At 37.7% G+C, this 26,248-nt stretch overlaps 1 protein-coding gene across 1 annotated transcript in view; it reads right to left on the reverse strand.

Annotated features, from left to right (window-relative positions):
* AGPS (alkylglycerone phosphate synthase) overlaps positions 1 to 26,123 on the reverse strand; it is a 59,816-nt gene extending 33,693 nt beyond the window's left edge. Inside the window, exons 1-7 of the mRNA XM_063318134.1 lie at positions 25,871 to 26,123; positions 10,376 to 10,465; positions 8,176 to 8,266; positions 7,383 to 7,503; positions 7,215 to 7,289; positions 4,911 to 4,982; positions 4,457 to 4,536 (exon numbers count right to left, since the gene is read on the reverse strand). Coding sequence (XP_063174204.1) covers positions 4,457 to 4,536; positions 4,911 to 4,982; positions 7,215 to 7,289; positions 7,383 to 7,503; positions 8,176 to 8,266; positions 10,376 to 10,465; positions 25,871 to 26,052 — 711 coding nt within the window. The 5' untranslated portion in view covers positions 26,053 to 26,123. The remainder of the gene's footprint in view (positions 1 to 4,456; positions 4,537 to 4,910; positions 4,983 to 7,214; positions 7,290 to 7,382; positions 7,504 to 8,175; positions 8,267 to 10,375; positions 10,466 to 25,870) is intronic.
* Positions 26,124 to 26,248: the final 125 nt, after the last annotated feature.

Below are 26,248 nucleotides of genomic sequence, written 5' to 3' on the forward strand. Positions count from 1 at the left end.
AAAAGACTTGTGAAAAATACTGATATTTAATTATTTAACAAAGCACTGTTAAAGTTGGTGATGAGTGCAACAGTAGGCATTAGTTATGTGTAAAACCCACCATTCCAGGAATGGAATGCTCCATCTCCAAAGGGCAAGTTTTGCATAGCCATATAAAGTATAAATCAATAGAGACAAGAAGATGAATGCATTTTGTCTCTTTGCATTGCTGCAATTGCACATATGAAGATAGGGTACTGTTAGCCTGGCACAAAAACATCAGTCAGAAATCAGAATTCATAAATGCTTTCAAGCATTAAGGAATTCATGAGACATTGAAATCAAATTTCATCTTACTTCAATTAACCACAGGTGTCAAAATAATTCTAAAGTGACAATATACCAAAGACAAGGTCTTTAGAATAGTGAAAAAAGTTATAGTAGCAGAAATTATTTTCTTTATGTTCAGTCTTGCTCAAGACAAGATTTTAAAGAAGAAAATGGCACGTTTGTGCCAACTTTAAATACACTTTTCTGTAAGTTTCTCCTTTATCTTATTTTGTACTCTGCTATCCATCTACAAAAGTAGTATTACGAATGCTGAACTTTTAATTGGGGTCAGACCCAACCTGCTTTATAGCATGTAGGTTTCTAAAGCTGTGCCTCCACTAGTGCTTAATCACCACACAGTAATTCCTTGGTAAAGGCATTTTTCCCCTGTCCCTACAACACTGCCTTCATCTCATCCACAGCCTGTTAATGGAAGAGCCGTAAATCATTAGCTGGGTCGGCCTTAAAGTTATATTTTTCCACTTATTCAGACAGCCGTCCCAAAACAGCTTCAAGGTATGCAAAATCTCTTAGGCTTTGTCACCCATAACCTTGGAAGGAAGCCAGACAGCTAGCAATGACTGCAAACAGAGGCAATAGAGAAGCAGAGGTATCAGCAATAGAGACTGCAAATTTCATGCTAATATTGTTTTCTACCAGCTCAAGGATGTGTGGGGAAAGAGTCCAATCCTACCAGGAGATTTTATGACAATTTACAAAGAAGAATAGAATTCCAACTCCATTGGTAAAATCAGTTTTCTCCTCCTCCTCCCAATCTGTCTAGACTGCACCTGAATGCAATTGTGGCTGCAGGAGGGATGAGAAAATCCTGCTTGACAATGTAAATCCACTACCATGATGCTGGATTTCGTCCAAAGAAATGTGACAAATTAACTTTCAGTAATGCACGAAATCATATATACTATATAAGGTTTAAAAAAAAAAAAAAAAAAAACCACATACGCAAAACAAAACCCTTGAAAGTTTATATTGTAATGTCTTGAAGGACCTTATAATATGAAACTATAAGATCTTAGGAGATTGAATATGTCACATTTATCTTCCCATCAAAATTGCAATATTAAATTATTCTAAAGCAAACATTCTCTTCCGTGATCTCAGACTATTTCTTGAGTCTATTCACCAAGTGAAAATTCTTTCCATTACTTCATACATCAGCGCTTGTAAGTCAGCCGCAGCAATGCCAAGGTCCGATGTTCTGCAAGAGTTTGTCCCTAACAAAGCGTAAAATAGGAGATACAGCACAGTCTGCCTTGTGCCACAATCACAGGTCTGTGGTCCACTTCATAATGTCAACCCAAACTATGTACCTCAATACCAAGGTAGTTTAGGGTCCTCAAAATTTATTCTTCTACTATAGAATGGCTCTTTTGTACTAACAACAATGTCAGCCTTTACAAAGTTTCTTAACTATGCCTAATATACTTCTTCTCTAGAAGATGTTGGTCTGGTATTTAAAGCTCTTGTTGCTGTTAAGAAAACTTTTGTATGATCTCAAACAATTCTGCTCCACTTTGTGGTTATACAAAGCATAACCACATTATACACAGCATCTCCCTGCTGTCAATTTATTTTATACTGATTGGCTACATTCTTGGTGTGGGAAGAATCCATTCAGGCAAGAAAAAAACCCATATTGAATAAGAGCTGCCAAATTAATATAGGTTGCTTTAGTAGGCATTGAATTACCAATAGCTTTTATTCAATAACATATTAATTTTTCTTGCCTTTGTGGACTGTTACCATACCCAGCATGCATTTTCAGCACTAAAGTAACAGAAGCCTAAGGCACAGTTTCTCACAATGGCTGGGCATTGACCTAATTTCTCAACTTCTCTGTATTTGTTTTAAACAAAGAGGTACGATCTTGCATAACTCAAGTTATAAAGTAAAGTTTATTTTGAGTGACACCTGGTGACTTCATAGATACTTCCATGTAGTCTTCTTGGCAGCAGCAAGAAAGCAATTTGCCACGGGTTTCTTTTGGAATGTTTTTCAATTTCTCAGACTAGCCTACAGTCCTGGTATTCCATGATAATCTCCCATCCAAATTCTAATTGGCCCTTGCTTAGCTTCCAAGCTTAAACAAGTTGGCCAAGAGCTGCACTTTTACAGTTATCCTATCAAGTCCCATTCCAATTATTGTTCAATTCCTGATTTGTTCATGTGTTTTATTTCCTCCGTTCAAATGTCACTGAGCCTTGCAGTTTTGCCAGATTTCATGTTTTATGTTATGGTCTACCTCTACTGGTATTTTAAAATACTCATTATTTTCATATTCTTGCACATTTTTCCTGCAATTTGTTTGAAGGCTTGTCATTTAAGAACAATTGGTACATAACACAGTTGGCAGCTACTTTCTGGTGCTATTCCATCTTCCTTGGGTCATTGTTCAACTCTGTGACTGTGCTCCAAACTTACATGCTATTGTGGGTCATATCTATATTCTCAATCAACATTTGCCATTGCCTAAAGGTAAAGGTAAAGGTTTCCCTTGACGTAAAGTCCAGTCGAGTCCAACTCTAGGGGGCGGTGCTCATCTCCGTTTCTAAGCCTTGGAGCCGGCGTTGTCCATAGGACACTTCCGGGTCATGTGGCCAGCATGACTCACGGAACGCCGTTACCTTCCCGCCGAAGCGGTACCTATTGATCTACTCACATTTGCATGTTTTCGAACTGCTAGGTGAGCAGGAGCTGGGACGAGCAACGGGAGCTCACCCCGCCGCGCGGTTTCGAACCGCCGACCTTCCGATCGACAGCTCAGCGGTTTAACCCACAGCGCCACCGCATCCCTTTGCCTACGTTGCTCTTTAACAAGCATTGCTGCGAGTTCTTCTCTTGTGGAAATGATTTTTTTTTTTTGCAAAGTGGTTAATATTGGACATTCAGACATAGTTATCATAAATAGTGAACAAGTGAGGTGAAGACCAGGGACATACTGTACTTAGTCTTAGAGCTTCTTGGTATACGTGCCTTGGCAGCATATTGCTTGGTTCTGACAAAACGTTCACAATTTTCTTGACTGGATTTTATGTCTGCAACTACTGTATCAGCTGTGAACTCTGATAGCTTTCTTGAAACTGAACTAATACTGAAATGGTATTATCTCTGCTGCAAAATAAACAGCAACAAAGTGATGCTGGGAATGTAGAATTGGGTCTAAAACCATTTAATTGCTTTTTCTTACAATATTACTGCTGACAAACTTCAAATCTAAATTGTAGCCTCATTTTCACTGATTACTATTAAAGAATGTGGATGGTTAGGGTCATGTATCAGGTTCAGCTGGTTTACCACAATCTGGATCTTACTTTTTTACATCACAAGCTCTACAAAATCCAAGGCTGTATTTCATGGTATGTAAAATGAGGTGATAAAGCTGTCTCCTAATTTTATATTTCATACTGATATCAACTACCACCTATGCCTCAATTTACAGATCTGTCTCACAAAAAATGTACTGCCATATTTTTAATGTGGTCTTTTAATCACAAATTTCTACCTCACATCCAAGATTGTCAATCAGTTGGTCCTCTTGTGTGTTCCTTGTAAGCAGAGTACTTACCAGTTTCTTCACATGTTTTATTAAGTAAAGGCTTTTTGCCACTTCAGAAACCATTGAAATTAACTGATGAAGCTGTCATTAAAGATCTCAAGGAGGGTTCCAGAGGGAACTTTCTCTGATCATATCTGTATCGGTTTATATAATATCTAGATACCATTAAACTTCACTTTTAGGTTAACTTGATGAAATGGTATTAGCAAGATTAATACCCATTGTTTAAATTATCCCAGTTCCCAAGATCTTGATGTGAATGTTCCTGCTGGAAAGCTGCTGATCACATACTGAAAATGTTTTACAAAACTCATCATGTTATTGTTCCAGGAGATGGTATTTAAAGAGTTGATTCTTAACAGATATCCGGTGAGAAATAATGGGCTTGAGACATGAGAAGAACAGATTCAAATGTTTACACAAGTACTCAGTGTAAACATCCTACAAATGATGACAAAGATTCTAGAAAGATTAAAACATTCAAAGCATCATGCAAACCCTTAAGCTAAGTGAAATATTTTTTTGATTTGACGTTCTGTGAAATTCACTTGAAACTGTTTGTACACATACCATTTGTGAAGTGTCTAGTGAAACAATAGTTCTTTTTTCATCAGCAGGACACTCAAGTGCGCTGGTAACATTTGTGCCTCCTACAGATTATGAGAAACAAATCAATTTGTATTTCATTTGTTGCCTTAATGTTAGTTCCTTGGATTATAATTTATAACACCCACTGACAGAATAGAGAATGCTATGGATGGGATTAGGATGTGAGTGAGGGGATAAAGTGAGGATGAGATCAGGTAGAATACTCCCCCCACCCCAATATTTATGGCATTTATCTAAAAGTCACATTTAAGGTTGGGGAGATTTCCATAAGCAAAATACTATATGGCAAAGAGTATCTGATATTAAAACTAAACAATTTCATTTGACATATCTAAGACGTTATGCCTCAATTGGTCTTTAGAGCCTGGCTTAAAAATAATTATTTTCTAAAGGTGTTAAAAGCTTTATTACTTACCACCATAAGGTATAATACAAATATTATGCTTGCAGGCTATTTCCACGATTTTAACTACATCATCATGGCATTCTATAAAAATGAACAGAGTATTAAGAATTTAAAATATTATATTTAACATAAACTACTGAATAATTCAGATAATTCCAAAACTTTGAGAAGTTAGTTTTATATTAATTAAAATACTTAATTGTATTAAAAGAATAAAGTCATTAATATCTGACAGATATCCTCAATGCAAAATTAGCATTAGCTATGGGAGAAAATGGGATGTTAGTCTCATTTTAAAAAACAGTTTTGAGCCCAAACTATAAACATTTTAAAATGTGTATGTTGTTTAAAAATAAATTAATGAAATCAAAGTAGCTTGAATTAACTAATCACAATACAGCAAAATTGATTGTTACAGTTCAAATACCTAGTTTCAGATTCAACAGAACTTCCAGGAAAAAAAAAGGGGGGGTGTTAAAAAAAAACCCAGTCAAGTCCAAGGGTCTTGAAAGATACTTGACACTTAATATCTAAAGAGGTAATGCTTGAGAAGTCTTACAAGGAGTTTGAACTGTGAAGTCCCTGCTCCTAGGACACAGGCCAAGTTTCAGGGAGGGAATGCGTAGCACACTTGAGGCGGAAGTGGTTCTAAGTTACTCAGGCCTGTACAGAATTCTTTTTTTTAAAGGCAACTACTATAGTTCTGATTCCAAATGACTATGTCACTTGGAATCAGAATCGTTGGAGACCATAGTCATTCCAATTGACTATAGTCACTAACAATTTCATGGTGGCAGTTTGCACATTGTCAAATGTGTTTAATGGCAGCTTTGTATCATGCTGTCCAATGGTCAGCAACTTTTTCAGGCACTGGAAACCCCTGATTGATTTCATGGGCACAACCTCTATTTTAAAATTAGAGTTTACTTCATTAGCTTCAATGGGGCTTAGTTATTTTAGTTATGCCAGGGGTAATATTTATTTAATCATGCAGATTAAATTCTACATAAGATGCTAAGGAAAACTAACTTCCTTGTATTTACACAGTCTATCATAGTAAGAGCTAGTAACTGGAGCTTGAATTAATTTTATAATCATGGTACTTACAGCAGATGAGGTGATTGTTTACTAACATTACATGAGAATAGACAATCACAACTCTTGGCCTATGCACCAAGAAATAGGTTCCTACAAGTTTTGCCCATTATTCCTGACACTACAATGTCATTCAATAGCCAAGATAATCATATTGTCATGGTTACTGTTCCAGTGTTCCTGAAAAACTTCGTAACGGGTTCCCATGCCATGGGGCTGACACGAGTTGCTGTACGGGAGGGGGCTGCTCCCGTTCCTTGTACCAGGCTGCGGTGCGAGGAGTGAAGAATGAGGAATGCATGTTTGGGTTATCTTGCCTGGTCAAGGACATTTCCCTGCAGACCGGCAGGAACCGTTAGGAGCACCTGTGGGGCATGGAATTGTGTTGACTTTGCGGGGAGGGACTGGGAGTTGTTTGGGGTTTTACTGGGAGACATCCCGCGCTTTTACTATTCTCAGCTTTGCTTGTGATCCTGCATACTATTCATTATTAAATCAGATATCCATGAAAGCCTTGTGTGAGTCTGATAGTGATTTTGAATAGGCAATCATTACACATATAATGGCAACATGCTTTTTGAAGAAAAGACATAACATGTGCCTCTCTCCTCATGATTATGTGGAATTTGCCCAACCTGGCATCTGGACAGCTCTGTGCATCAACTGAAAATGCCATGCTCAGAAGCTTGGTAAATAAAAGCAGCCCATCTTGAATTAATGTAATGCTCTCTAAACAGTAAGGCATGTTTATGCATTTCAGAAAATATTATAATTCATTTGTTTAATAGGAATTAATTGTCTGAAAATAATGTTCAAAAGTTACCAATTTAAGACTTGCATTTGACCTTCAGAACAATCAAAGCATTCTATATATTGAAACAACATTTTATTATTTTATATATTTTTGTTCCTTGGTACCCTGTGTATTCTAAATTTTGCCTCTTCCCTTCATTTTGGAATGAAAACAAGTATCAAGTGGAAATAGAGGCTGTGTTTTTACAACAGTTCTACCAACAAGCAACATAAACAACATTGTTGGCAGATTCCCAAGCTGCATTTCTGGACTATGTATCTAGCAGATATTTTGTATTCTGAGGCTTCTATAAATTCTTTCTCAATTCCAGTTTTTCCAAAATTTAAGATACTGCTAGATAAGTTCAGTACGAAATGCAACAAGGAAGTATTTTAAGAATGTGAAAAATATTCTGAATAGCTTACCTGGCCATACCACTACATCAGGAACCCGCTTAAACATTCCTTCCCTGAGCAAAAAAATCTCATGTAGGCAATGACCTGAAGTACAAGGTAAAAATAAGTCTTATAAAGACATCAAATGTTGAAAGCAAACTATTAAGATGTTATTTTGTGCAAGCTGATTTTGCTTACCATGGGCTCTAAATAGTCTAGATTCTGCTTCCTGTGTATATGAAATGTTAGAATTTTGGAGGTCCTGGAGAAATTCTTCACTTGCAATGGAGGGAGGTACATCACTGATATTTAAGGATGCCTTCAAAGTAAAAAAAAGATAATTTCCAGTGTACCTATTCAGAAAAAATGAGCCACCTCAGAAGAGCATCATTTTCAACTTTGCTATAGGAAAAGCAGTTCCCACCCTCTTGCCAGCAACCTCTCTTTAAGCAAATCAATTTCTTCCTCCCCATTTTATCAGCTCATCACACTCACATAAAAGTCCTTTTGGGAAGTCTCTGGAGCAGACCTCAGGTAGATGCAGAGGAATAAGGAACAACTGAAATTTATGTTAAACAAGCAGAAATCTAAGTGTGATGCAGCCCTTAATATTTTTATACCACACTTCTATTCACCAATCACCAGAGGCAGAAGAACACTGCAGTTTTGTAAAACAGACATCTTGAAATACTGCAACAATTTAAAATCAGCAATCTATCAATATACAGAAGCAGAAGTTTTAAAGCTTATAAAAATAAACAATTCGTTCTTAAGAAATTTTGAATGTATCAGACTGTATTTTCAACTACAGATCCTCACTGACAAGATAGTATATTGGCAACAAAGCTGGGAAAAATCATTACATGACACTTGCAAAAAGTCAATGGACAAGGTTAATGTAAAGCAGCTTTATGTTTTAACTAAACTGTATATAAAGAACTTAGCATGGGTTAATGATTAAAAAACACACACAGCCCATGTATTCACTTACTTTAGGAGTAGTTTTATGTTCCATATTTCCACCAAGATTTTTCTCCACCCAATCTTTCAAAAGTGGGAATATCAGTCCGCCTATCCGGTACCTGAATCCAAAAGCATTTTAATCAGTTTCTTCTAGAGTGAAACTAGGGAAAACCCGATGTTAATTTCTTTATTCAATATACAAAAGCAGTGGAGATATAATTTCTAGAAGTAGGGGGCTGAGAATCTGGGAAGATGGAGATCTTAAAATATCAGTCATAACAAACTGATTAGAAATTTAAGATCTGAAACTTTAAGCATGAAAAAGTAACCTTGCAAAGAAGTATTGATAAGATTTCTGTAACAAGAACTTCAAATCAAAAACCTTTTAGAACTCTATCATTGTCAAATACAGAGATAACAGCCACATATTTTTTAAGTTTAGATAAAGTATTCCACTGCAGGTTAAGCAAGCTATAAGACAAATCCTCATACTGATTACAGCTAATCAAAACATGGAAGCAGATTATGAATAGCTTTTGCAATGGAGGGGAACAGTAATGAAATTTAGTATTAGCATCAGTGCTGTTTCATGTATTAATAAGTCATTTGTTTTCCAATGACTAATTTTTCAATAAATTGAAGACTGAGTACAGTCAGGAATGCAAAATACAAGACTTCCACACTGAGCTTGTGAACAATAAAATGACTTTTGCTGACTATCTTGTGCCTAAGATCATTGTCCAAATGTGCAAAGTGATGCACACTGGGACAAAACCAGTTACAGGTAGTCCACATTTAGTGACCATAATTGGACCGGCAATGCAGCCATTAAGTGAAATGGTTGCTAAGTGAAACCGCAACTGTGCTTATGATCTTACTTCAGTTTTCCTTTGCTTTACAGACCTGAGAAGGTCATCAATGCAAGGATTGGCCACAAAGTTACTTTTTCATCACTGTCAAAACTGTGAATGGTCACTAAATGAGGCAGTCGCTAAACGAGGACTACCTGTATAAGCAGAAAAGGTCCTTGGGCCTCCACACACTTGCTTGCTGTAACTGACAAGAGGTAATCTCAGTGTTAGGAATGGGACTGAAATACCAAAATTAAAATACATTTAAAATACTGCAAAAAAATCAAGAAAACATGCTTACTGAAAGCATAGCAGAGGCTTACTATGTTATCTACTACATTATTCCTTTAGAAAACTACAGCTTATTAAATTAACTGGTTACAAGTTCACAAAAAAAAAGGAATGTTTATTCTTGAAAACAAGAATATCTGAATCATTTTTTTAAAGTACATGTCCTTGGAGCAGCCAAATGTATAAATGATTTTTGCTATCTCTTTTCCAAAAGGAGATGACAAAGCCAACAAGTGGATAAGGGTTAAAATCTTAATTCAGAAGCAATATAATCAAGATTTATAAAAAATATGCACAGTGAAAAAAAGAGAAATAGTTTTATCTCATACTAGATCCCTGGTTCACTCAATGTCAATAATAGCTGGAAAATTCAGGGGATATAAATGAAAAGTATTTCTTTATATAATGCATAATTGTGTTAGCACTTTAGATAATTTATTACCTTAGAATTTGATAAAGATGGTTTAGATAATTTTAATAGACAAGAATACATGTAGCTCAGGGTTGAACTATGGACTCGGGGTTGAACAGACTGTCAGGGTTGAACTGTGGAAACATAAACAGGGAGCAAACCCCACACTCACTCACACTGATGATGTTACCTAGTTGGGTAATGAAATGTCTGCAAGGAAACAACCATGCTCAGAGAGCACCCAGGACTCCACAGATAATTTTAGGACAGGTTTAGATTAATGTGTGGAAGGTAAATGGCATATGCCCCAACCTAGTCCAACAGTAAATAAACTCTAAATGTAATTAGTTCCTAACAAAAAGAAAGGCTACTCCAGAGTTAATTACCAATATGCCACAGCAAACCAACCATATTTGTCTGTGACTATGTATGCGGCAGCTTGCAGCTGAAAGGTTTGATAAAAGCAGAATATGATAGAATTGCTATTGCTCATTCACACTGGAAAAGAGGGGAGTTGTTTGTGCCAAACAGAATACAACATGGATGCATAATAATGTCAGATCTCTTGGCTTTCAATGCTAGTACCCATTTCTTAATATATGCCATAATTTCAGTGCAGTTATTTTTCTAAAAAGAAAAGAAATCATAAATATTACTGTCTCCATGGTTGTTACCTTTTTCCGGTGAATTCTCCTTGGCCCTTCTTATTGAAAATGAATTTTGAGTCATTGTATCCCCATCCATTCCACTTTAAAATTTCTTGCCTTAAAGGGAAATGAGGATGAAAAGAATGTGCTGTTAGTTCAATATTTCCAACTTGTTCTGTAAATTAAGTAGCACCAACACATCTTCATTTTGCTCTCTGACAGGAATGGGAGTTGTTATTCAATACTCCCTAAGACACGTCACTGGGGAAGGCATATAATAGGTTTTCCATCCTATGAAAATATATAATTTTCATTCCACCTAATTCTGTTAGAACAATTTGATGCCAACAGATACTCATCTGATAATTGGAATGTTGGTCTGGTCTGAGAAACATATGCCATAATAAATTTGTTGTTGTCTTTAAGTGCCCCCAAATTCTCCACTGTCTTAGCTATAGCAGTCTAAAAGGCATATTCTCCAGTAATCTATTAATAGCAACAACGACTATCATTATGCATATGTGCCAGTCATTTTGCTCCACTCAGACAGTGCTACTATTCTGAAAGGTCTTTTTAGAGCCCACAGCACGATCAAAACTGTTTGGCCAGGGCCCCATGAACAGAATGAATAGAATACAGATCTAACAGAATATATAACTATACAGTTAATGTTATATAGTTACGTACAGCTCCAAGGCTAAAACCTTTTCAGCAGAGATTAAGATACTTTCAACCATTTATGAAAAGCTGATCATTTCAAGTAGCTGAAGGTAAGAGTCAGAATTTGACCTTGTTTAACCAGGTCATTCTGGTTCTGTTACTTAGAAATAGCAATAATGGAGACAAATCTCTAGGGCCAACCCCATTTCAGCACTGTACAATAATAAAAGTATGCTGTACATTATCTCTGATTCTAACCATAACCATTGGTCAAGCTGTCTACTTTAGATTTCCCTTCTCATTCTTTTTTCTTGTATTTTAGACTGCAAGCCTCCAAGCAGGAAGTATCTTTTATCTGTATGTAAGACACTATGAGAAGTTATTCACTAAGGAGTGGGATAAAAATTGCATCAGCTATATTGCCAAGAGATCATTTTCCTGCACATTCATCAGTGACTTACGTACTACCAACTGAAAGCAGGATGCATTATTTTCACTGACAATGGGGTACCCACACAGAAAACAAATGGACATATAGTAACTCAAATGTTAAGTAGGTACATGAAGAAAGCAATTTCATTTTCCTTAATATTGTCCATAGAGTCATATGGCCAAAAATAAGACTACTGATACCAAAATTGCATTGTAGAAACCTTTTGAGTTTTACACAGCAATTTTTAAAAATAAAAATCTAATAATTAATTTAAAAACATTAAATTTAAATAGGATTTTAAAGTATTATATAAAAAGGAACTCAGCCCCCAAATAACATATATTCTAATTATAAATAGCACATGGAAATAGGAGATATGGTCCTGATCAGTCCTATTCTGCAGGTAATAAAAATGCAGAGCAAATATACCATCAAACCCTTAACTCTCTCTCCCTAAAAATACAAAAGATTTTAAACAATATATTAATGAACAGAAGTTTGTGAAGATGAAATACACCCAAGCAAGAAGAATCAAAATAAAAGTGACAACCGAAAGGACTCAAAATGAAAAAAGTAAAAAAGTGAGAGAGATCCATATAATGCTGAGAAAAAATTTTTTTCAGGATAATGCTGTAACATTATATAGGTTTTTAAAACTGTATTAATCAACTCACAGAATATTTAAACAATAGGCACACTCATTTCTGGATTGTTAACTGTAAATGTTAACACATTTTAAAAGTGCGCATACATATTTATTGCATATATGTGAAAAAGAGTGTTTATTAGGGATATGCTAAGCACCCATGATTCAGTCCAAAGGTGACTAGATTTAGTGTTAATTGGAGTTATGAAGGCAAGAAGATTTTGTTTGTAACAATTAGAAATCTGATAAAAGATTCTACTATATATGATAATGTGCAAAAGTATTTACTCCAGGTAGAGTGCCAATAGAGAAACCATGCTAAGAGTAGAGAAACCATGCGAAGTAGAAAAACCATGCCAAGAGTCCTCACCCCATGTGAGTTACAGTGGGAGGGGAAGCAAGCATTCTTTGCCAGAGAAGTAACACTGGCATGCTTGTTGTTAACAGGTAAAAACTTCATGAAACCTTTGTTCTTTAAGCAGGCACTCAGAGACTGAGATGTGGAAGAGTCATATACCCACAAACACCAACTGGCTGTCAGAGGACATAACAAAAGCTCCTTAATCTCATAATACATGGACAAACTCAACCATAGTTTCAACTGGGAAACTATTAACATCTTAGACCAAGCCAAATCCAAAAATGCTAGATAATTCCTGCAAGCTTGGCATTTAGATCATTCAGCCATCTATAGACACATAGAGATAAGCCACATTTACACATCATTCAAGAGAGACAATAAAAAACTTAGGGCGGAAACCAAATGACTACAAAATATCCCCTCCAGCAGCCCATATTCAGATAAGCAAGGATCCGCACCAGGCAATCAGGCAGAAAACAATCTAATCAAGAAACCACCAAGGAAGAAACTACACCTGTACCAAAACTGGCAGGGCAAGCTACTGCATATAAAAAGGGAGCAAACCCCACACTCACTCGCACTGATGATGTTACCTAGTTGGGTAATGAAACATCTACAAGCAAACAACCAAGCTCAGAGAGCACCAAGAACTCCACAAGTCAACCCTGAGCTACAGATACTCTCTTCTACTGGAAGTTTCCTATATCTAAGAAGTTGGCACTGTTAATGATGTTGTCATCATCATCATTTTTAATGTTATATGCATAGTATAGTTTCTTACTGTAACACTTCTGTAAGCTATTTAAATTTGTTTCATCAAAGCAACATAAAAACACTTGTAATAATTAAGTAAATAATGAAGATGCATCAAAACCCTCTGCGGTGTAGAGTTCATCAGGGTTGGTCCTCTCACCACCCCTACAGTATTTAACATCCACGTGAAACCACTGGATGAGATAATTCGATGACATAGAGTCAGGTAACATCAATATGCGGATAATACACAGTTGTACATCTCAACCCCAGGCCAACCAACTGATGCTGTTAAGGTTCTGTTGCAGCATGTGGGAGTCTGTTAGGAACAGGCTTAGGCCAAACCTTAGCAAAACTATGGGTACCCTAGCAAGGCAAGTGGTACATAGACCAAAAGTTTCTGGAGATCTTCCAATTTTAGTTCTGGATAGGGTAGCACTTCTCCAGAAAAAAATGGTGTGCAATTTGCAGGTCCTTTGGACTCCCAGCTCCTTCTTGAAGAGCAAATGGCAGCTGTAGCCAAGAGGGTCTTTGCACCAATTCACCTTGTGTGCCAAGTACACTTATTCCTGGACTGCAGGGCCTTCTCATGGTCACTCATGCTTTCGTCATCTCATAGCTGGATTACTGCAATGAGCTTTACATGGGGCTACCGTTGAACACCATTTGGAAGCCACAACGGGTCCCAGAATGCAGCATTGTGAGTTGTTATGGACAAATCTCAGTATTTATTTATTTAATTAACCTGCCTTTATTATTTTTATAAATAACTCAAGGCAGCGAACATACCTAATACTCCTTCCTCCTCCTCTTTTCCCCACAACAGCAACCCTGTGAGGTGAGTTGGGCTGAGAGAGAGTGATTGGCCCAAGGTCACCCAGCCGGCTTTCACGCCTAAGGTGGGACTAGAACTCACAGTCTCCTGGTTTCTAGCCCAGTACCTTAACCACTAGACCAAACTGGCTCTCTCAGTACAGCCATGTAACAATGCCACTTCACAAATTGCACAGCTTACCAGTGAGCTTCTGGTTGAAACTCAAGGTGCTGGTGGTCATCTATTGAGCCCTTCATGGCATAGGACCTGTCTAATTTTGGGACTGCCTCTCCCCAATTGTTTCTGCCTGTCCTATAAAAACTCATATTGTCAACATCCCCAGGATTCCATCAATTAAATAGTGTCACTTTGTAGGACCCAGGAGGTATGCTTTCTCTGTTGCTGTGCCTGCCTAAACAAATCCTACCAGAAGCATGAGATTCAGCATAGCAACATTCCATCAACATTCTGATTTGTAGAAGCATAAAACCCACTTGTGGCTACTCATGTCAATATCAGAAAACTGTTTACACTACTGTATTTAATACCTTTTCACTTTTGTCCATAGGTGAAAGGAAAACTGCAACATTGTTTGCAACTCTGCAAAATCAGAAGCAGTAGAAAGACAAATGAATCTCTGAAACAGTTCAAAGGCAACTAAAGAGACTTTATGCTTTAAATCTCTTTGGAAATTAGATTTGAAGATTCAACTGATTCTCCTTCAAATTAAACCACTCTTTTGAACATTTGCCCAGTCCTACCATATTAAACAGTACTTAAATAATTGTACACCCAACATAGTCACAACTTCCAAATGGAATTCAGAAGTTACAATATCCAGGAGCAGAAATATTTACTACAATACTCAGAGCATTCCACATAAATAAATACATTTAAATTTTCTGGATAGCAACAGCTAAGTGATATTACTAGTATTATGACAAATATATTTGGAAGGATTTTTTAATCACAACTTATTCCCAATAATCCAGTCTTTAAAAGCAGCTCATAGAATTCAAGAATGAAAACTTAGGTTGTAGAAGAAAGATGAATAATCAAAAGCCCACATGCCCCCCCAGTGAGACTGTACAGCCAAAATTCATATAGTCTTTTTTTTAAAAATAGCTTTTAAGATTGGAGATGGGAGTGATTCAGTTTTGGGAGGCCTCCTAGTTCCATCCTACTGTTAAAACACCCCAAATGGGATGGGAAATTTCAACTAATACCCTTTCAATGATATTAAAGTGCCACCAGATGATCTCCCACAGTCCTTCAGAAACTCAGAATGCTGTTGATCTCAAATTGCCAACTCTTGATGCAGAAGATCAACATTGCCATCAGAACTGTTACAGTAAATGTTGCATAAAGGAAAATATAGATTAGTTAAAATAAATCAAATATAGAATTTCACATCCTGGTTTACTTGTTCTAAAAACAAAACAAAATTTAAGTATACTCTATATCAAATAAGTCAAATTAAAATGATAGTTTTTCTAAGGAATTGTATACTACAATCATCCCCAAATAACTTGGACCACACATTCCATCCATTAAGAAGTGATAGGGCAACTGATAGTTAGGGAGACAGGGAGAAGTAGCACCAATAGAACTGTCACCCAATATAGTGCCACTACAACATAGAAAAGGCAGTACATGGTCATTTCTGGTTCACTAGGGCATTAAGGGGTGGGGGCACCAGAAACCACAGCTAATTAATAATCTGTTATCCATTAGACAGGATACCATCTGGCATGATGGAAGCTGTAGCCCAAAAATCTGGAAGGCAGAGTTTGGAATTTTCAAAAATTTTCAAGCCATGGATTCTATTCATTAAAAAAAAATTACGAAACCTCTAATTAAGAGAAGTGGAGCTTCTGAATATCAGCTGACAAGCCCTGCGGTTTCAGTTCTACCCTAGAAAAATTGCTATCAAGCAGCACTGAGGCAAGATCGGTTTTTGCCCCCTTCGTCCTTTATGAAGAGCTTTTTATCCCTCCTAAGTTCCATGGAACCCACTCAAGTCTTTGAGGAATCTAGGATTCTGTGGAACACAGATTGAAAAACCCTGATCTAAGGCATGAATGGGAGACCTCTGGACTACAGCTTAATCTAATTCTTATTTTATAACCAGCAGTAAAACTCTCTAATAGAAGATAACAGGGAAAATATTTCCAGAGAAATATGATAAGAAACTTAATTGGAGACAGAGGTATATTAAACAAGATATTAAGTAAGCAGTTTTAAATTTCCACTGGCAATTTCAAATGTTTAAAGCAGAACTGATGATACTTCCATACATTAGAGTATAACAGAAATTGCAACAGAGACAATCCCTCATTTCCCAAAGACTTACTAGAAAAAAAGATTGTAGAAATGTTAATTAATATTCACAATCTAGCAATGGATAATACTAGGAAATGTTATTTAGAAAAAGTTGAATCACAAACAGCACCCACAAGGCGGCAGTATTTTCTTGTATCTGAATGACAGCCAATTCTTTTTCATTCAGGTAAGTTTTCTTTACAGAACAAACTCATGTTGAAAATAAAGCCACTCCATTCATTTGCAAATGCATAGGAAAAAAGTATATTACATCAGATGTCAAAACATGCATTTTTCATCGTAGTCATTGCTTTCTTTAAAACATTTCTTTAAAATGTTGCTATCAAGTTAATTTTGAGGTTATTCTTGGATTTCATTTCTAAATCTGATTATTCCCACCTTATTTTATGCAGATTTCTTTTGCAATCAGAAGTCCTTCTGCCAGATAAAAATGTAAAGTTTCCAGAAATGTAAAGCAGTCAGGGAAAAAAAACCCCAATTCCTAAAAAATACCTGAAATTTAGAGGAAAGAGTGAAGGACTGTTATATAGAAAGTACTGATTTTCAAGGGGAAAAAGCTGAAAAAGGGGAAAACACAAGGCCTACTCAGAACATTTAGCCATATGAAATCAGCATCATTTTCTGAGTCTGAAGTATTATAATTACCACCAGTTTCTATTGCTGTTTTTGATCCTTCTTTAAAAAACGTCTGTTTCATGGACTTCTGAAAACAGAACATCTACCTCTCTGCTTCCAATCATAAAACAATTTATTTAATATATTAACCATTCTATGTGTCACTTAATATGAACATATTGGGCAATATTTCATAATATTTCATAATCCTCCACCCCATTTAATTTTTCTTTTTTCCCCATGGCATTCATATCTTTATGTCAGCCTATAGAACATCTATAGCTTCCAAATTCTCTGCTCACATTTAGGTCCTGCATGATGAGACCATTAATTTTTGTCATCAGAATCGCTCTTAAAAAATTCCCAGAAAGAAAAGGGCAATTACAGGTAGTCCTCATTCAACGACCACAGTTGAGACTGGCAACTTGGTCGTTAATCAGAGCAGTCACCAAATGAAACCGTCACTGTGCTTACGATCTTACTTCAGCTTTCCTTTGCTTTACAGACCTGTGAAGGTTGTAAACACAAGAATTGGTCGCAAAGTTACTTTTTTGTCACCGTTGTAACTGCAAAACAGTCACTGTATGAGGCAATCACTAAACAAGGACTACCCATACATCACAAATACATCAGGCAAGTAGGTATTACATTCAAGCTCCAAACTGTTCTTTCAAACTATATTTTGTTGTTTTTCTCTAGATTAGCCAGGTTCACAGAAAGATCTATCCCAAAGTTTATTTTTACAAACAGTGAGGAGTGCTTCCAGCTATATGTTCTTCTCCCATATTTTTTTCACTTTTCAAGAACACTGTATACTAACATTATCCTTTATTTGACCAAGACAGCTTAGCTACTGTTGTCTGCGTACTAAACTTCACACTTTCATTGCTGTAATGTGCTATAGGTGGGGCTACCCTACACTTATTAAGAAACTGCAGCTTTGTCAAATGCAAATAGCCACAGTGCTCAATGGGGTACTTGGCTGTACACGTGTTATATTTTTGTTGAAGCAACTGTACTGGCTGCCAATTAGCTACCAAGCCAGATTCCAGATTTTGCTTATTATATTTGCTGATATATTGCCCCAAATAACTTCAGACCAGTGTATCAGTCAGGTGACCTTTGCTATTTAATAAAGGTTTTAAAATATACAGCTGACCCTCATTATTCATGGATTGTGTATTTGTGAATTCACCTACTCACTAAAATTTATTTGTAACTCCAAAAATCAATACTTGTGGCACTTTTGTGGTCATTTGCAGACATGTGCAGAACAGCGAAAAATTTGAGGTGCCCAATGTGCATGTTCCCAGCGAAGGTTCAGTATTTGCTAATTCAATGATCATGGCAACTTTACAGAAAATAACTACCACAAATAATGAGAATCAACTGTTACCAGTTATTAGTCACAACTATTTGACCAGGCCTGAAATATTGAGAGAAAAAACTAAAGGATATTCAGTGTGGGTTAAACAATGCTCTACAATGTAAAATAATGCTACATTAGCGTAAACATTTCAAGACAACAGCATTTCCTCCTATATTTTTTAAATTGAAAGAAGAAATGGTGGTGAAAACTGTTAACATACTAATAAATTTATGGGACCCATAGAACTGTGCATGATGTATAAACAACCACTCATCTATTATCGACTCTTCTTCATTGAAATCTGAGTTTTAGAGTCACTTGTTAGGTATCATCTCATACTGAGACAAAGCTGATACAGAACTGGAATTGTGTTCTCTTTTCCAAAGTTGGCTGGGTTTACTTACTAATGAAGTTTCAAAATGGAAGTATCTCTATAGAAAAATGAAACATATCATGGATTATTTATTTTATTTTTATTTATTTATTAAATTTATACACTGCCCATCTCACTATAAAAGTGACTCGGGGCAGTAACAGCATAAGGATTAAAACATACAATAAATTAAAAGTTAAAACTACACATCCAGAAGGAAGGTATTTTACTATAAGGTGGTAACAAAAATTTCTGTCCTAACTACCAGGAAACACACTGAGACAATGACTTGGTCTCTAATATTTATTACTAGTACTTAACAAGAATCCTAACAAACTGAGGAAGCGTGGGAAAAACCCAGCCATATAAACCCCAAAGGTTAAGGCGGTCCCGATCTGTGTCTCTTTGAATGGCTGAACAGTTCCTCAGTGCTACGCATGCGCTTGACAGTCTGGGTGGGAGCCCCCTGCTCGCCATCCTTACTCATGACAATTTCTTCCTGCAATTCCAGCCCTCTACTTAGTATTCTGTCAAGAAAGCATAAGCGTGTGTCTGACAAAGTGTGTTGAACAAAAGACATGCTTAGACAGTCCTGTGAGTGTCATAACATCCATAATGTCTCTTTCAACTTTACTGAAGTTGCTTCCATATTAATGTTGAAATTGACTACAGTTTTCATGTGTCTGTGATCATTTCAGCCAGCCTGGTCAGTAGGAGGCTAGTGCACCTATACAACCCCTGATGTCTCTTTACTAGACATACTCAGATCTAGTAGTATGCAAATTCCATGTTTTGTTTAATTAATGTTCAGGTGTTCCCTGGAATGTTTTTTTCCCCTTGGAACTTACTGATTTAGGGATTAGTTTCTCTTTTTCCAGAAGCAATACTGGAAAAGAATCCTTTAACAAGTATGTTCAGAAAACTGTCAGTCGCTTCATGTTCTGGATGAATCATTTTCATAAGATGAAAAAATGCCTCTAAAACATGGCTTTCCAGAACATTCTGTCACCAGAAAATGAAAATTTGTATATCCCTGATGATATCCAGCAACAGAGAGAACAGGTCTGACAATGAGAGATTTATATCTCTTAGATGTTGATGCAATGTTGATGCTACATTATATATAAAAATGGACAAAGGCAAAATAGAATCATGCCCCTAAATTCATCCATCCAGTTTTCACATGCCAGACTAACTTTTATGCAGCTTGACACTCAATGACTCTGAGCAGTGCACAACAATCAAAGAAATTAATTACAATAAAATCAATAAGACATAAAAAATAGAGAAAGATGGCAAGAGTGACAGAGCAGATGGAATGAAGCAAGGGGTCTTGTTCTCCCTTGCCGAAGGCCTAGGTGAAGATCCAGGCCTTCATGGCTCGTCTAAATAGCAAAGTGGGGGCCATCAAACTTCATCTATGATTTCTTTTCCATGAAGAATCTTGTATTCAAAATCAGTACCTTAACAACAGGTGATATAGCAACCTAAAACACCAGGGATGGAGAGAAGAGACAAACAAAGCAGGAAATAACTCTTAAATATCTTACCACCATCCCCCATGACTGCCTTAACCAAAAATAGGGAAACTCTGGTCTTTCAAATGTTGCTGAATATAACTCTGACAATCTCCAACTATTGACCAAATTCTATAAAAATACTGGAAGTTGTAGCTTAGTTACAATTACCCCATTATTGCACTAATCCTGTTATCAGAATATTCTTTTCTATGTGTTCTTCAATGTATGCATGGACAAAAAACTTTCAAGTGTAAAATACAACGATGTGCAGAACTTAATATGTAATAAAGGGTGGAGTTTGCTAAAGTGCAAGAATACAATGCCAATCTGAATGATTTCTATACCTAAAATTAGTGGATGGGGTACAAAATGAAAATATCATTGCTGAAGAACAGCTGGATTTAGAGGGGAACAATCAGCATTAGATCATTGTTTGGTTCTCCATCATTTGGCAGAAAAACACTGTGCCCCCCCACCCCGAGACTCCCTTTTGCAACTTTTGTCGACTTTAAGTCAGCTTTTGACCTAATACCACGGGAGAGACTGTGGGACAGTCTGAGACATTCCGCTATTGATAAAAGGCTGCTCCTACTTATTCAGTCAGTTTTGCAAAGCTTAAGATTCTTGAAACTTTTGTGGATCAGGAGGCTTTACCCACAGTTACAAAGGTCTTTGTCACCTCTTGGCTAGATTACTGTGATGCACTTTAGATGGGGCTGCTCTTGAAGACCCATCCAGATGCTTCAGCTATTATCAGTGCACCGAGATATGTCCATGTAACAGTGCTACTGTCATGAGTAAGGATGGCGAGCAGGGGGCTCCCATCCAGACTGTCAAGCGCACGCGTAGCACTGATGAATTGTTCAGCCATTCAGAGAGACACAGATCGGGACCGCCTTAACCCTTGGGGGTTATATGTCTGGGTTTTCCCACGCTTCTTCAGTTTGTTAGGATTCCTGTTAAGTACTAGCAATAAATATTAGAGACCAGTTCCTTGTCTCAGTGTGTTTCCTGGTTGTTAGGACAGCTACTATAAGAGTTGTACTGGCTGCCAGTTATCTTCCAGGTGCAATTCATGGTGCTCATTTTTAAAGCCTAAATGGCTCAGGAACCAGATATCTCTGACTGCTTTCTGAGTTGAATCTGCTTGTCCAGTAAGAACTAGGGGAGAGACCATTCTGAGAGACCCGCCACTGAGGGAATGCCATCTACAAGGACACTGGGCTCAAGTCTTCTCAGTGATATATTCCTCTTTTGGAACAATTTACTCACTGAATATCTAAACTACTTTTTCCTTATGTTTTCTGTAATTGTGGAAGCATGGCTCATCAGAAAGGCATTTGAGGATAAGTAAGATCACACTACGCTGAACACTGGTTCATTAGACTGATTGGTTGTAGTTATATTGATTTTTGTTTTTAATCTTCTGATATTAATGATGTAAGCTGCTCAGAGTCTCCAGCAATGCAGCAGCATAAAAGCTATAGTAATATATAAGAAATAAAAATACCCAGGAGGTATAGCTTTGGTTCATGACTCATTGGACATTCTTCCCATATTTAACCCAACTTCATTTATTTCCCTTCTTCTAATTTAGGATTAAGAACACTTTAGTGCAGTGGTTAAAGGCAATGGGCTATAAACCAGGAGACCATGAGCTCTAGTCCTGCTTTAGGCACAAAACCAGCTAGATGACTTTGGACCAATAACTGTCTCTGTCCTAGGAAGAAGACAATGGCAAACCACTTCTGAAAATGCAGCTAAAAAACTGCATGGACTTATCCAGGCAATTGTCAGGAGTCAAGGCTGACTCAAAGGCACGTGTGTGCACATATATACACACAAAAGGATTGGAAGGATATCTCTACCACATACATTAGGTGTTTATGCCATGAATTCTCACAACATTGTATGGTTTCTACTATACTGTAATTCTGTAGCTGAGTCAATTAAATTTCCATTCAAAAGGAAACAATGCAAGGACAATTCAGCAATACTAACTCCTTAATCAGAAGTGGTGAAATCCCTTTGACAGGAGTATCTGCCTTACCCTGCCTCTCCTGCATGCAGAAATCAGTATCATGCTGCCAGTTCACTGCTGAATAAGAAGCTGAAATGCCAAGGTATCTTGTCACCATTCCACCACTCATAAACTGAGCCAAGGGGCAACTTTTTTTTCTCACCACAAAAACAAATATGGTAAGACAAGGAGAGAGATTGCCTACTATTTTTGCACTCTCCTATTGGTCAGTTGGAGGGAATGCTAGTTGTCTTCTGGAAAGGTCTGTGCATGATGGGGACAACAACAGTGAGGATACTCAAGAGATCTTGAGAAAATTTTAAGAGTTTCAGGTGTGAAACCAGTAGAGCTGTGCAGTAGTGATTTCTTCTGTCATCTTTAAAGCCCTTTGTATATCATGGAACTACTAATATATAACAAAACAAATGATTTTATTGAATCCAATAGTTATTAAAAGTTTTCAAGTTATTAATATAACTGCTTTGCAACTCTTCTAAAACATATGATTTTTTTAAAATTTGAAAACAGTATTTTAAAGTACATTTTACACTATAATATGCATAAGGACAGGCTTACTTGACAAGTGTTGTAGAATATGCATTTCTTGTTGGTAGAGTGTAGTTAGGTTAGCTATTTCAAAATGAAACTGGGATTCTTTTTCCACTGATTTTTAAAAATTTATATCAAGAAACTATGCAAGTGGCAGCACCAACCTGGACACAGAAGCTAAGCAGGGTCAGCCCCGTTTAATACTCGGACAGAAGACCTCCAAGGAATCTCAGAGCTGTACACTAGATTATGAAGACAAAATAACATCCCTGAAGAAGATAATGGCAAATCATCTCCATGTTGGTGCCAAAAACACTGCAGGCATGTCTATGAAATCACCCAGAGTTTTGCTTGACTTGAAGAATATTTTATATCAGGTAAGCACACTAGTAAGATCCTCAATATATATTCAGAATGGATCATAAATATTTTATATTGGGCACGCAGTCATTTAAGATGTACAATATTTTGTACACCTTTCCAAAATCTTCCCTTATTGTTCTATTGTCACACACTGAACTCCAAAGTCCCTGCCCAGAACAACAGCCCTTTATTTAAAGAATATGTAAATTCATTTCAGAAAGACATCTTTGTTTCCTCCACTCCCCCTCAAGAATCCTTACTATTTTAGCAAGCTGCGCTATAAGTCATTCTGGCTAAATGTAATTCAGTTCCTCAGGGCCAAATAAGAGAATGAGTTAGAGACTCATCTCTTCTAATGTTAGCAAAAGGCACCAAGAGGAAAATCCAAAGGTCTACTTGGCTGCTGCTGGGGGGGGCACGACACCATTTCCCTTTGTTGTTTTCTTGATTAAATGTTGTTCCCTATTCCAAGCCATTATCTGTTCCATGAGAGATATAAAGTATGCAACCATGAAGAAATTTGTCCAGAGACCCAATACCATATTTCAATTCCTATCTATCTAGCTGTTTACCAAAACAGCCAAATAGAAATCCAATGCTTTGGCCCTTCCTTCAATATTTATTTTATTTTATTTATTTATCAAATTTGTCACCACCCATCTCCTCCGAACAGAGGGACTCTGGGTGGTTTACAGCATAACATACAAACAATAACTATATGATAAAATTCCAATATAAAATATAGACTAAAACGATTTTAAAAACTACCAAATATAATAAAATCCCAATGGCTATGGTCTCATTCAGTCCTTGCATAGGAGGGGCACTTCAAGGCACTAGCCAACCCCAAGTATGACTATTCTCCTCCCTGCCCCAAGCCCGATGGCAGAGCCAGGTCTTCAATTCCCTCCAGAAGGCTAGGAGCGATGGGGCTAATCTCACCTCCGGGGGCAAGATGTTCCAAAGGGTGGGCGCCACTGCAGAGAAGGCCTGCCTCCTGGACCCCACCAGATGGAATTCTCTTGCAGACGGGGTCCGCAGCATGCCCTCTCTGCATGACTGGGTAGGACGGGCTGATAAAGTGGGGAAGAGGCGGTCCCTCAGGTAACCCAGTCCCATGCCATGTAGAGCTTTAAAGGTGATAACCAACACCTTGAATTGGACCTGGAAGCAAACTGGAATCCAGTGCAGCTCGCGAAGCAAAGGTGTTATATGCGCCCTTCTAGGGGCACGAAAAATAGCCCGCACGGACGCATTCTGGACCAGCTGAAGCTTCCGGATACTCTTCAAGGGTAGCCCCGTGTAAAGCGCATTGCAATAGTCTATATGGGAGATAACAAGGGCATGAGTGACTGTCCGATATTAAATTAAATTCTGTGCTGCTAATTAATCCACATTAAATTAAAAATATTAGACTGAGCTTTGAGCTCCAAAATTAAAGATGAGATATAAATCTAATAAACACTGGGACTCAGAATCATACTGCTCATTTATAAACCTGCTAAATTATGCTCATTATATACATGTAATCATGTATAGATTACGAACATTTATAGCCCACCTTTTAGAACAATTCAAGATCTGCTTACAATTATTTACTTAATTATCCATAAAATCTCAATAAATTTTAAAAAGGAAATAAAGAATATTAAATCTTCTGTGCAGGCCAGATAATCTTAGTAAAGTTTTAAATAACTGACACATGCAAACATATTACAGACAGAAGTCAGTAATAAATAAATGTTTATTAAATCTCTAGTTTTACATCTACATTGTAGACATCTAGCACTTTAACCTTTCTTGCTGGCCCATGAGAAAGAAAATGCAATATCCATAATACAGCCTTATCTTCATAATCTTTATAAAGATTATCCAAAAGAGCATACAAGGATGTCCAAATTGTCCAGAACTCTTCAACACAAAAAAAGTAACAACTGAAGAGCGTGATGAAAACTAGAGCTGTACCCTATTTTAGGAGTATCAACCAAGTGGTTCTATCAAAACGTTGAGAATGTCTTTCATAAAGTATGAGTCATATACTGTGGAGGGAGTTCATGCCTGAGTGGGAGAAGGCAACTAGGGGTTCTCTATCTCAAGTACTACAGCCTGTGTCATCCTCCAGTATCCCAAATTCACCATTACTTTACACCATTCAAATTAATATCATGCCACGGTAAACGAGAACTGTTTGTGAGATGCAAATTTAGATCCACATATTCATAGCTGAATTAAGTATGGGAGTTAGCAAACTTTGTTACTGAACTCAGTGATAGCATTTTCAAAAACTAATGTAAATTACCAACATCCTCAATTTATAAACTCCTCCACAGATACCAGCAGGTTTGGCCACTAGGATCCACTGGGACTTAACAAAATTCGCCCGCCTTCCAGCCTCGCAAAGAAGAGATTTTTAAAAATCTTTTTTTTTAAATGCCCCAGCGTACTTCGAGCGGACCGTCACAGCGAGCAGGGCTACCACCTGCCTGATTAGGATTAGGCGCGCGGAATTGACCAGCGGCACATTTCAAGCGAGCGGGCAGGGCCGGGCGTGAGAAAGAGGGAGATGCTGCCCTCCTCTCTCCAGCATCCGTCTACTAAAGGCGGTGTCGGGACGGGGGAGCTGGCGGCCAGGCCTCTCGGGAAGCCCACAGCCACCGACGAAAATCCGCAACCGCCGCCCTCGACTAGGCTTCCCTCGCTTACCGTCTCTTGGGGAAGGTGCCTGACTGAGATCCTACCGGCGTCGAGACGGCTCGCCCTCGGCACTGGCTAGCTGACAGGTAGGTCTCCGAAGCGCTGCGCAGGTGACCCGAAAGGATTCGCAATCTCCGGTGAGCTGCAGACTGGAAACCGCCGCTTCCCTCACCTCCGGGCGCCGCCGCCATTTCACTTCCGTGTTGCGCCGTCAGGCGCCGCTGGGGTAAAAAGGTGCGCGCGGCGCCCAATAGCGGTTATAGATTGTCCCGTCGTGCACCGCGCCTGTGTCTCTCCCTCGCTCCTCTGTCCATTTTTAAGCCTGGACAAAAGGTAGAGGGATGCTCCGCCCCTTAGTGGCGGGGCGGGAGGGTCTCACGCCCACTT

The sequence above is a fragment of the Candoia aspera genome, chromosome 1, assembly GCF_035149785.1.
Source record: "Candoia aspera isolate rCanAsp1 chromosome 1, rCanAsp1.hap2, whole genome shotgun sequence".
NCBI classification, from domain to species: domain Eukaryota; kingdom Metazoa; phylum Chordata; class Lepidosauria; order Squamata; family Boidae; genus Candoia; species Candoia aspera.